General features: G+C 39.2%; 1 protein-coding gene across 4 annotated transcripts in view; it reads left to right on the top strand.

The window, feature by feature from the left end:
• Nucleotides 1-11,989, top strand: part of LOC103151719 (protein diaphanous homolog 2-like) — a 145,588-nt gene extending 133,599 nt beyond the window's left edge. For all 4 annotated transcript variants that reach the window (XM_016681715.1, XM_016681714.1, XM_016681712.1 and 1 more), the window contains 4 exons: nt 1,756-1,864; nt 6,300-6,410; nt 8,088-8,200; nt 11,850-11,989. In XM_016681715.1, the coding sequence (XP_016537201.1) occupies nt 1,756-1,864; nt 6,300-6,410; nt 8,088-8,200; nt 11,850-11,970 (454 nt within the window). In that variant the 3' untranslated portion in view covers nt 11,971-11,989. The remainder of the gene's footprint in view (nt 1-1,755; nt 1,865-6,299; nt 6,411-8,087; nt 8,201-11,849) is intronic.
• Nucleotides 11,990-12,223: the final 234 nt, after the last annotated feature.

Genomic DNA, 12,223 nt, shown 5'->3' with positions numbered 1-12,223 from the left:
CAAGATCTTTGCCACGGTGATATCCGTGCTATAAAATGTCCGGATCTTGTGGAAGTGACAGCCGAAGGAGCTGAGGTGTCGTCTTTTTTCTTTTTTTTTTTTCCTTCTTCTCCGAAACTTCTCTGCCAACTGGTGCTGAGAATCTGACTCATGTTAGGCACCGTTTTTGGCTGACAGCATCAAAAGAGAACACGACAAGTTAAGCAGATCTATCTCGCCTGTTTTGTAGCTACGTCTGAACTGGCTTTAAAGCTGCTCAGTATGCAGCTCGTCATGTTTTCAGTGACTTTGTAATGTCTATCACAGGGTTCTTCCATTTATCTCCATGTAAGCCTTACTCTGCACATGCGGTCCTATTGGTCAGACATGATGTCTGCTAATCTCAAAGGTAGTGGAGGATGCAACAGCAACTGTGTCTGGTATGTTTGATTAAAGACGTGCATTGCAAAAGTCTTCATACCTTTTGAACTTTGTCACATTTTAGCATGTTACAACCTGGAATTTGAACCTTTTGTGTTGTACATTTTGGCTGAAAGACAAAATGCTCTTTTCTTTTGGGGAGCAATAACATTTTTCAACTCCTGTAGGTTTGTATTTAGCACCCTGAGACAAATCTTTGGAGACACACCTTTCTGTCAAATTAATCCTTTGAATTATTGATGACAAGGAACACAAACTAAGAAATCACTTCAACCCTGTGGGTACCCCTGACTGGACCTATGTTGAGGCATCCAGAATTTCAAGAAAACTCAACTCTGTCCACCGAAGGAGGAAAGAAGAAGAACATTGTCATTCCATATGGGGATTCGGTATCTGAGAAACTAAACCCAAGTGTTTTTTTTCCATGCATAATATTCTTGTACATTATAAGAGTAGAAGAGTAAAATTATCCTGTCAAGGTCTGTAGTGTATTTACATCTCAAGAACAAGGAAAATTTGTTTGAAGACAGACAGACAGCGATCTGACAGTTTAGATCAAAGGCAAAACATCTTCAAGAAATATAATTTGATTAGCTAACCCAGTGGGTTCCCACTGCCCTGCATGTTTAGACATGTCTCTATTCCAGCATTCCTGATTCACATGACCAAATGACCTCCTCTGCATGGCATCAAGTACTGCAGATCGTTGTTTCTCATTGAATCTGCTTCAAATCAGTGAAATTTGTAACAGCACAAAATGTGCAAAGTTCAAAGGGTATGAATACTTTTGTAGGAACCTGGTGCATCACCTCAGTTTTCTTTTCTGGAAAACCAAGGGGAAAATGTTTCTCAAAACCATTTATGCCAATTTTTCTGGCTCATTATTTACCTAATATGGATGTGAATTTTATCTGAACATTCAGAGAATTGCTGAAAGGACATTAGTTTACTTCTGGTTTAGTGTGTGTTTGTGACAACGAACATGTTCTCAGTTTAGTCTTAAATGATTAAGTAATCTAAAATGAGCTGCCTTGAGCCCTTTTGAACACAAATTTACTTGGACCTTTCAATAGCTTTGCTTTCACATTACCAAATACATTTATTACAAACGCTTTAATAGGCCGCATTTGCAGCAAAAGCCTATCGTTTTGTTCAAGCTTCCCTTAACAACAGCGAGATCGGGTCCAAATGGGATTTAACGAGTGAAAAACATAAACGATCGGCTGCACTGACCAACACACGAGAAGAGACGGGTTTTGTTTGAGCTTTAAATTGTGAAGAAATGTCCTGTCGTTGGAGGTTTTAAAAGTGTTTGTTTGCCTGCTTTTTCCCCAGCCTGGATAAGATTCTGGCTGCCATGACGATTGCTGCAGAGAGGAACAATAAAGAGAGATTTGCTCCAATTGTGGAGGGACTGGAGAACCACGAGGCCCAGCAGCTGCAGGTGAGTAATTAGGCACGCACACAGCACAAACAAAAACAACAAGCAGCGCGATGATCCAAATACCTCAACACTGCTCTGCTGTGATGTGATGCAGTGGAAAATAATTGATTGGAAACCCAAAACTGAGATTAAAAGAAGTATTGTAGGAAAACTCCTGGTTTATGTTATGCACGGTGGACGCAGAGCGGGCCCAGTGTACAGAACGCGTCATATTTCTTCAAGATCCTAATGGGAGCAGACATGACTCAAATTGACAGTTTTGCCACTCTGTGCTGTGTTTGGTCCATTTATACCTCCACCTCGGCTGTATTACCACATCTTTCATTGCTTCTGTCTTCATGTCGACTCGTCCACATCAAGCTCCCCCTAGGACATGACAAGATGTGATCAGGGGGCTATTATAATCAACTCAATGCTCCATTGCCACTTCTTTGTTAAAAGAAAACACCTGCCTCATTGAGCACCTCCACTGAATGGCTCCTCTCTTTTAGCAAACCCATAAAAAAGATGAAGTTAAAGAAAGATATTGAGTTTGTCTTTCTTTTTTTGTCATATTTCCCCTTCCTCTCGCTGTTTCTGCTCATCTTTTTCTTCTTTTTTTTTTCTCACAACCCACAAATACTTCCTCTTGCTTTTTTCTATGTTGCTGTCAAGTTGAATCTCGGAGGACTCTGTGAGAGGCCAGCAGAGCAGCGTACCTCTCCTCATTTTCACCAGTGTTCTTTAGAAACAGGAAAACAACTATCTAACAGCAACAACAACACCACTCAAAGCTCTTTTTTTTTGTCCTTAAGAGTCCAGAGCAAGGAATTACTTAAGGAATTAGATTAGCTGCAGGGCATGAGAAGTCATGAAAAAAAAAGTCATGAAAGAAATTGATGAGGCGGGCGGCGGAGGAGAAACAAGATATTCTTTTATTAGTAGCCTGTTGTTTTTCCTTTAATTTTTGCCATTAATGAAATGAAGCTCTGCTAATTGTGGAGTAAATTAAAATGCTTTGCTGATACAGGGGTTTTGGGGAAATTAATAGACTTTAAATCCAAAGGCCGTGATGTTCTGCACAGCTAGACTTGGCTAATGTGATTAAAATGTGTTTTAGTGTAGTTCAGGCTACAGCTGAGCAGGAAGGGAACTCCCCGTTTCAAATTTCTTACATTTTCCAGCTATTAGTAGTTTAATTACAATTATGATTTCTAATCAAGGACTTAAAATTTTTATGTCACTTTTAATGTAACATCATGAACAAATAAACTGAAAATTCCCCAGATTTTGATAAAAATAAAAAAACACTAGGTTACGTGAGTGAAACTAGTGATCCGGGTTGATCCGGCTGATTCTAGTGATGTGATGCACTCAGACCAGAACCTTCAGAGACACATAAAGAACCAGAACCAAACATGAAGAAGCAGCATTCAATTCCCATCTAATCTGGAACAAACATCCAGAAAACAATTCATTTCAAACATCCCATTGCTTAGAGCTCCCTTTGATTAATAACTGGAAAATAGATTAGTTTTAGTCTGGATTGTGGCTTTCCACTACTTTCCTTTATCCTGCTACTCTAATGTATTGTTTCTTTTTAGATCTATTCAGTGTGTTATGTTTTTATCATATAAACCACTTTAAGCTGCCTTGTTGCTGAGATTTACATCCTTTAACTAAACTGTTAATTTACAGAGAGGCAACAAAGGATCAAAATGTTTTCCTATATAAATATTTTTATATACATATTTATGACAAAGATCATTTCTGTAGGGTACAATAGGCAAATATACCCAGATCCAAATATAGTGATGGATTTAACTCAAACAACACTGAAAGGTGGTTCAGCAAAGAGTTTGTTCAAGGGTTACCAATTTATTTCACCTTTACGTTTTTATACTGTTGTTTAGCTTTTCAGGTCAAATTATAGAGGGCAAGTGTCACATGAAAGCCGGCAACGGTTTTAAAATGATCTGAAGGTGTAATTTTTTCACCTAACATTTTAACTGATAACTTTTGAGATGTGCTGAAACAGCAGGGACGTTTTTTTGGTGGTGGTTCTAAGTATCATGCAAGCAGAACTACCATGGGGAGTTCATGGTGAAATTGTAAAAACAAACTAAGTAGGGAAATCTACAAAAATGCGGCAAATTCAATTTAAAGGTTAAAAAACAAAATTTGCATCAAGTGAAAAAAGCAAAGCAACATATAGACTATCCTAGAAATTTAGATGTTTAAATAAAAAAGTCTTTCTACTCTGTTATTCTATTTCTATGTAATATGGAAAAGGTGTCCAACAGTATTTTTGTATAGAAAAATCAAATAGGAGAATGGAATGCATTTGTATTTCCAGACTTCTTTCTCTTCCCTATTGTTTGGAGATGTTTTGCAACCAGTAATTTTCTTCCTCCCTCCATCCTAGCCTTAACTTTCTTCTTTTTGCAGATTACAAATTTAAACCCTGTCTGCTGTAGAAATGTTTCCCATAAATGTATAATGTGTTATGACATTTGTATTTTAAGTCTAACTCAAAGGACTGTGAACTTTAGAAAGTTCAATCTGGAGAAGTCTTTAATTTTTCCATGAAAAGCTTGACCATATCCGAGTATATTCTTTCTATAGCTTCATCACTTATTCTTGTTTTCCTCATCCAGTTCTTCACACTAAGACAGATTTTGGCCCAGAGGTGCTCAAACTGACAGTGAGAGGAAGCAGCAGCAGAATACAAGGTTTTAAGTCCAAAAAACGGACATGACAGCCCCAAAGAATCAGCTCAGCTGTGACTCTGATTAATAACACATAACAACATTGAGTGTAGGGTCAAGGTTTAAGAAGTCAGCATTTCCGATTTTGTCCATGGGAATCCTTCAGCCTTTTATCGATTGTCTGTCAAAGGAAAAGTGCCTCATCTGTGGCTTGCTCCCTAGAAACACCTTACTTCTCATTATATTTCATCTGCTATTTCCTCCTCCTAACCCACACTCATCCATCCACCCTCTCACCATGCACACAAACTCTTTTTTTCACTCTTTCTTCTTCCAATAAATCCATTAATAATGCACGTCTGGTCAATAGCCTCACAGAACTGGACTGTGTTCCTCATTTTACCTGATTCTTTCTTTACTTTTGTCCTCAGTGCTGCAGTCAAGGCTCTGAAGAGCAATAGTGAAGCAAGTACTGACTAACAAAGCACACCATTAAGCAGTATCACCTTCGTAGCTGAAGAATATGAAGATTACAGACACGAACCAATTCATGTTTGTGAATTTTTGCATGTATTTGTTTAGTTGCCACCCTTTTTTTTTTTTTTTTTTTTTTACTGCTACAAGTGCAGAAGTTCTTGTAGCAGTACTTCTTTTTTTTTGTTTACGTGTTGTAATTTTCTGTATAACTCATTTGTAGAATGTGAGAAGAGGAAACAGACCTGCTGAGTAAAAGTCTTCGCCCACTTCAAAATAAGAACACGAATATAAGCGGATAACTACATGAAGTTAACCAAAACTTTACCGCAAATTTTGAAGTTTATTTAACTGTTCATAAAATAGTTGAATAAACTTAAAAAAAAAAAAAAAATCAGCTCTTTTATTAGAACCCTAGCAGATTAGTAGAAGTGTGCCCACTACAGCTGCCTAAATTGTGACAAATGCTGCCTATCACATAGAAGTGTGCAGCCAACGAGGTCATTCCTAGTCTCGCGATGTTATGTTGTTCTACTGAAGGCTCTGTTGTTGTTTTTTTGTTTTTTTTGTTTTTTAAATGAAGGAATTAAAGTTAAATGGCCAAATATACATTGTTTCTTCATACTCCATTAATCCCATATAATAAATGACACAAAACTGTAGTCAATAGTAGATTAATCCGTTGGGTGTTGGCAGAGAAGATTTAACAAGTCACACGTTTAACTTTGCTGCTCAGCCTGCAAATGCATTATTCTTACAAATAATTACTATTCAAAGAGAAACAAACAGGCTTTCCAACAGTATGGGGATTTGCTGCCAAGTAATAACTGACTAAACACCAAGTGTTCTTACTTTTTGTGCTTGATATATTTAGACATGCACCAGTCAATTGGAAAGAGATCTGAAATGGACCAATTCCAATTTTGATCTGGGATCAGATGCTCATAAAATCATTCTTTGCTCCTGTTTCCTGTTTATCAGCACATCTGACAACAGCATTCACTTTCTTAATATTTAATATAGATCACATAAAGGTCACAAGTGATGTGATGCACATAGGGATATTCTTGTGATTTGTTTTTTTACAGTTTAATTTAAAACTACTACCTCTGTCAAAGAATATTCAGTGGCTTTTCTCTTTCATCCGGTTTAGTCTCTAAAAAGAGAAGGAAAAAAAAAAAACCGTAAAAATCTGCAATTCAGCCTGGAAAGCCAAACTTTCAGGTTCTGTTTTGCTCATATGTTTATTGTTTTATTATTTTTACTTTCTCCAGGTCGCCTGTATGCAGCTGATCAACGCCCTGGTCACTTCGCCTGACGACCTGGACTTCCGGATACATCTACGCAACGAGTTCCTCAGATGCGGCTTAAAGAAGATCCTTCCTGTGAGTCGACGGAGAACAACTGGCAGTCAGACTTAGATCAGTCCTGACTTTATTGAAGAGGAATGAAGTGACCTAAATATTCAGCGTATTCTTCATCTGCCAAACGAGATCAATGAAGAAGTTTAAGTCAGTTCGGCTAAACTTTACCTCATCAAACCAATTATTTATTACTTTGCTTCGATGAAGCAAGTCTTTTTCCTGCTTTTGCCTTTTGGCAAAATCCACTCACTGATGTGCATTTTGAATGTTAAATGTAATTAAACTAGATTTAATTATTTTTCTTTAATGATTTTTGGGAAGAAAAAAGTGGGAGTGACTGCACAGGAAAGCTTCAAAACAATTGGTGTGATTAATGGTAGCAAGGGCTTGCGGAGAGCGCGGCGCGGAGCTCGCACCTCTGCACCGCGCCGTCATTATCGGCAACCTCACCGTACACGGCTTCACACGAGCCGAAGGCGAGCGAGCTCCGGCTCATCGCTCAAACTCTCATTTGTTGCAAGTGGGGTGAACATGTCACGGAGCCAGTTGTTAATAAGTCATCCCAGCTGCTCCTGTTGATTTTTACGGTCATTACTTTAATTATCTCCATTTCTGCCCCCTGATATGAAAGAGCCTCTGCGTACAGTCGTTTATGAATCCCACATTTGCCACTTTTATTGCCCACATTCAGCGTGACACTCCTTCATCTAATTATGAGTTATGCTCAGGAAGGTGTGTGTCTGTTGGCCAAGAAACGGTGAAGCCCGCCGAAAAAGAAAGCGCAATTTGTTTTGTTCTGATGGTCCTTGGCCGCCTGTGTTTGCCTCCCTTCTTCTTCTCCCTCCTTTACTTTTGCGTGCCATTGTGCATCTCCCTGCAAACCAGTGTTGGTTGCTGGAGACAGATGGTGCACCCCAACAGTGTGCAAGGTGATTGATACCTACAGAAATTGGGTTACATTTGGCTGTGTCTCGGCGCATAAACCCCACTGCTGATGATTCATAGGGAAGTGGTAAAGAGCAACTCTGTGTCCCCTTGTGGCTGGTACAGGTGTGCAGGAATTGGTTCTGTCTGGAGCTGTTGGCGAGAGGGTCGATGCTATCTTAGTTTTCTTTTTTTTTTTTTTCTTTTTTATTCCAAGACTGCTATTGCAAAAGTTTTTCACATTCTGTCACGCTATATCCACAAACTTCAGCATATTTAACTGGAAATTTTGTGATAAAACACGACAAGACCGGAGGATTGCAGTATTTGTATTAAGTGATTTGTAGAGCCAGTTTTCAATGAAAAACAGCTGCAGATTTGTGCAAATTAGCTCAATTTTGGTCTGATTTGATGAAAATAATCTGTATACATATATTGATTGCATATGATTTAGGTCTGGACTTTGACTGGGCCATTCAAACATTATTATGCTTTCATCTTAACCACTCGGCTATGTTTAGGATTTCTGTATTTGGCTCCATTCAAAGGCTTTCCCACAGTATGATCCTGCCATCACCAAAAGACGATATCCCAAAATGCGCCTTTGTGGTTTTCAGTTGCAACGTGACAGAATGTGAAGACTTTTAGGGAGGTGTAAATACTTTTGCAAGGCATTTTGGTTGGAAGATAATGTAATAGCTACATTAGCCGTGCGTTTTATATTACACTGTCTAAAAAACACTTTTGACTCTTAACACTTCCACTAATTTCCAGGAGATAAAAAAGACAGAGGAGCTGGACATTCAGCTGAAGGTGTTCAACGAGAACAAAGATGAAGACGCCATCGAACTCTCCCATCGCCTGGACGACATCCGTGCTGAGATGGAATATCCTTTGGTCTTTTGCGTTGCCACATGGAGGATCGATGTATATTCCTGCAGAACTAGCCGTGTGCCGGTGTGTTTCGTTGGTTTTGGTCCAGCTTTGCCGACTAAATCCTCCCCATGGCTCTGTTCATTAGAGGAGGATTAGATGAGTCAAAGCACAATATGCCGCTCTATCCCCAGACAGGTATACTCGGTAAATAACCTAGTCATCTTAACCTTTGACCTCTTTGCTCCTTTATTTGCTCTTCTCCTTCAGTCCTTTCCCTCTTCTCTTTAGTTTGTTTTTTGTCTTTTTTTGTTAGCCTTTAATTGTGAAAGACATTCATGAAACACAAGAAACAAAGTATGAATTTAATATTTCTAGCATCTTAACAAGGTAATTTATTTCAATAATTCAATTCAAAAAGGGAAACTCATACTGCATGATGGATTCATGAGACATCAGTGGTTTACTGGCTTTGATTACTGGCTTACATTTAGTAACAGTTCAGTTTTCAGAGCAATTGAAATAAATTAGTATTAATTAAAGGGTCTTTTAATGCACAACTCTTATGTTACGGCCATGATTCAGTTCAAAAAAAGAAGTGCTGTATTAAAGCATATCGACAGAAAGTTTAGTGGAAGGAAACAGTGTGCTAAAATACATACTAGAAAGACGTTACACCTTACCCACAATGCCAAAAGTACCGACAATCCAGTTTAATGACCATGATATCACTGTGCTGACTCTAACCTTTTTAGTATTTCTATGCCGTATTTTCAAGTGAAAGATTAGACACTTAAAGCCGACAAGCTGAATGGGAATATTAAAGTAACCTGGGCTCCATTATCACTTCAACAGTCCCTCAGGCTCACAGCTTCAACAATTCATGCAAAAGAACCCTTAACCAAGCATTTTCATTATGTTTCAAGAAGCTGACATTTTTATTGCTGCTTCTACCATATTTTTTCCTTCCACTACACTTTCCATTAGTTTACTTGGAAAATGGACTCTGGGTATACAGACCAAAACACAATGTTTTCCTTGGTCTTTTCTCATTTCTGACAAGCTAAATTTGAGATTTTTCATTAGATGAAAGTCATAACCATCACAATGTCTTAAAATATATGCCTCACGTTTCACTTTTTGAATTAAAATCCTGAAATAATAATGATACAAAAAAAAAAAAACCTGTCAACTATATTCTAATTCTCTGAGATGCACCTGTAGACGCACTACTCATTTCTCCACCTTTTGGCTCTGAAATCCTGGCGTGTAAGTAATAAGAGGAGCACAAATTTAGTCCTGAGTGGCAAACTTCTCCTGGCATCCGAGAGAAGAGCTCTTTAATAATTCAGAAATCTTCTCCCAGGCCATGTATGAATAGCTGACATTGTGAGCAGACGAACCAGACTCTGACATTATGTAGATGTTCGTTCCTGCTACCATTTTCTTCCACAGCTCTTGTAAGGGCGTAAAAGTGCCACCGTGAGTGACAGTTTGGTGTGACACTTGCGAGGGGAGGAGGAGTTGTGAATGTGTGCATGGAGATGGGCGGGTGGAGGTGGGGAGGTGCAGCTGGATTAATGATGTGCTTGAGCAGGTTCACAAATGAGAAGGCCCAATGTTTGTTTCCAAGGACAATGTGGTATCGATCTGTGAGGTATGGCCCTGATTGGAAAACCCAGGTTACCCTTTGTCCTTTTGTCTGCATGGAGCACGCACACACACACTCGTTTCACACATACACACACCAGCAGAACCTCTACCACCTGAGCTCTGCACATGTGTCTTGTTTCTCCCAGCGGTTTCATAAATATTAACCTGAAGAGACTCGTCTCCTCTGTCCAGCTCTGGGTCCAGGTGCTGAGGAGATGACTCCAGGCTCTAATAAATATTAATGAACTGTGGAATGATGATTGATTGACCCCACCACTGACTGGCCTACATCACACTTGACTGCCACTCATGTTTATTCATTATTTGGAGAGAGAGCGTAAAGAGACGGAGAGAGAAACTGAGAGTGAGGAGAAAAGAGTTTCGATTGCGTGGATGAGGGGGGGCATGGAGGAGCTCAGCGTTTTACAGCAGGGTTACGTCCGAAGGTTAGTGATAGATGAACGAACCTCGGCTCTCTCCCAGGGTGAGCTCCTTCCCTCCCCACCCCCCCGTCTTCTGAAATGCAGCTGTGGTGAGGTTATAATTGAATCTCCCAGGGCTGGTAATTCTCCCAGGTAGTGCAGAGGAGAGAAACGATACTTCAGAAGAGCTTTAATTCCCCCCTCTGTTTCTAAAAGAAGAAAAAAAATATATATATATTTAAAGCATTTTAATTACAGACACTGTTAACATTGATTTGGAGAGCGGTGAAACAGCATTTAAAAGCATTGATCTTTTCCAAACGCAGTGAGGGATCTGGCAAGCGGAGCAACCCATAGATCACGAACACGTTTCTCCGGCGTCTGTGTTTTCTGTGGCGGTTGACGACACTGTGGGTTTAAATGTTTTAATGCAGATTGTGAAGAGCTACGATTTGCGTTTAGATTTTAATCGTCTTCACTCAGAAGTGTACATACACCCATCATGAGCATGACTGTCGTCATTATTTGAGGCTTTGATTCATTTATATGAACGAAGCTTGACCATTGATAATAAAACCTGCCCAACCCTAGTAACAGAAAATGTCACTTAGCAAGATGATTAGAACCTGACATAATTCTGGTTGGATAATCCACCTCTCTTTTTATGAAATTATTGCAAATCAAAATTTGTCTGCTTGCTGACTTGGATCCACCTTTTAGACATAAGTTAAGTAGATTTATTTATTTATTTTTTGTTTTGTTTTTTTATCATTTGGTTCAACCCTGAACACCTAATTGTGCTCAGGTTTCAATTTTTTTGCTGTTGATATCAGGGAAAATGTAAACATTTGAAGGTAGCCTTTCTTCTAAATGTTCTCTCCACTTTATACAATACAGCTGTATGAGTAGCAGTGAAGGATCAAAACAAATGCTTTCAATCAGGATGTAATGTTCATTAGGCTTAAACTTAAAGCATTAAAAGGCCCGTTAGATTTACCGGCTGCTTCAGATGTCAAGCCGTCACTGGATTCTCCTTTAAAAGCAAAGCAAAGCTAAGACACACAATCAATAGCTTTTGCAAATTTAATCGCCTGACATTTTTTCTTCTGTGTGCGTGCCAGTTTCAATATAAAGGTTTAGCCTCACATATGCATCTACCCTGCAAAAGATCAGATCCTCGAGATTTAGTTGGTGTAGAAAAGTGAAGCGTTGTGCGACTTTTTCATGTAATTAGTTTTGTATGTCTTGAAAGGTCTGGAGTGACAGGTGAACCTGTGGGAGCCTTCTTCAATGCCAGTCCCCCGTTCTCAACTTAGCAGTTTACTCTGTCACAGCTCCCCTGAGAGACAGCGGAAAAGAGAAATTATATCTCTGTTGACTTTTGTGCGATGATGCCTGTCAGAGAAGCTGAGCTGCAATCTACAAAAAAATAAAAAAAAATAAAAACATAAACGCTTCTAATGAAAACAAACTGTAATAACCTTTAAGTGTTCACCGGAGTTGAATAAGTTTGTCAGAATGGATGCTTTTATAGCTATCTGATTTAAGAAAAAAAAAAGTTGTTTTTCCCTTAACCTTGCTCCCTCACTGATATGAATGAAGTGTACCATCTCCTGTCAAATATGGTGAAAGACACCGCCTCGGAGACCTACTTTCTGTCAATCCTTCAGCACCTATTGCTTATCAGGAATGACTATTACATCAGGTAAGTTCTGTTTGGCTTTTACACACTGCTGGCCTTGTATTGACTGATGACCTGGTGAGGCGAGCTCTCACTCTGCCTCTATGACTGCAGATACAATACCCACAAACCCATCGTTCTCATTTCACTCTCACGCAGGCACTTTTCCTTAACGGACGCCCGGATGTCCATAAAATGTCCTCTCTGGGCTTACATCTGCCATTTCAAAAATGTAAAGGAAATTTTGAGCTATTAGCTGCATTGTCAATCACAGCAGGCCC

This window comes from Poecilia formosa, unplaced genomic scaffold (genome assembly GCF_000485575.1).
Source record: "Poecilia formosa unplaced genomic scaffold, Poecilia_formosa-5.1.2 Scaffold290, whole genome shotgun sequence".
In the NCBI taxonomy this organism is placed as follows: domain Eukaryota; kingdom Metazoa; phylum Chordata; class Actinopteri; order Cyprinodontiformes; family Poeciliidae; genus Poecilia; species Poecilia formosa.
This window is presented reverse-complemented; position numbering and strand designations above follow the sequence as displayed.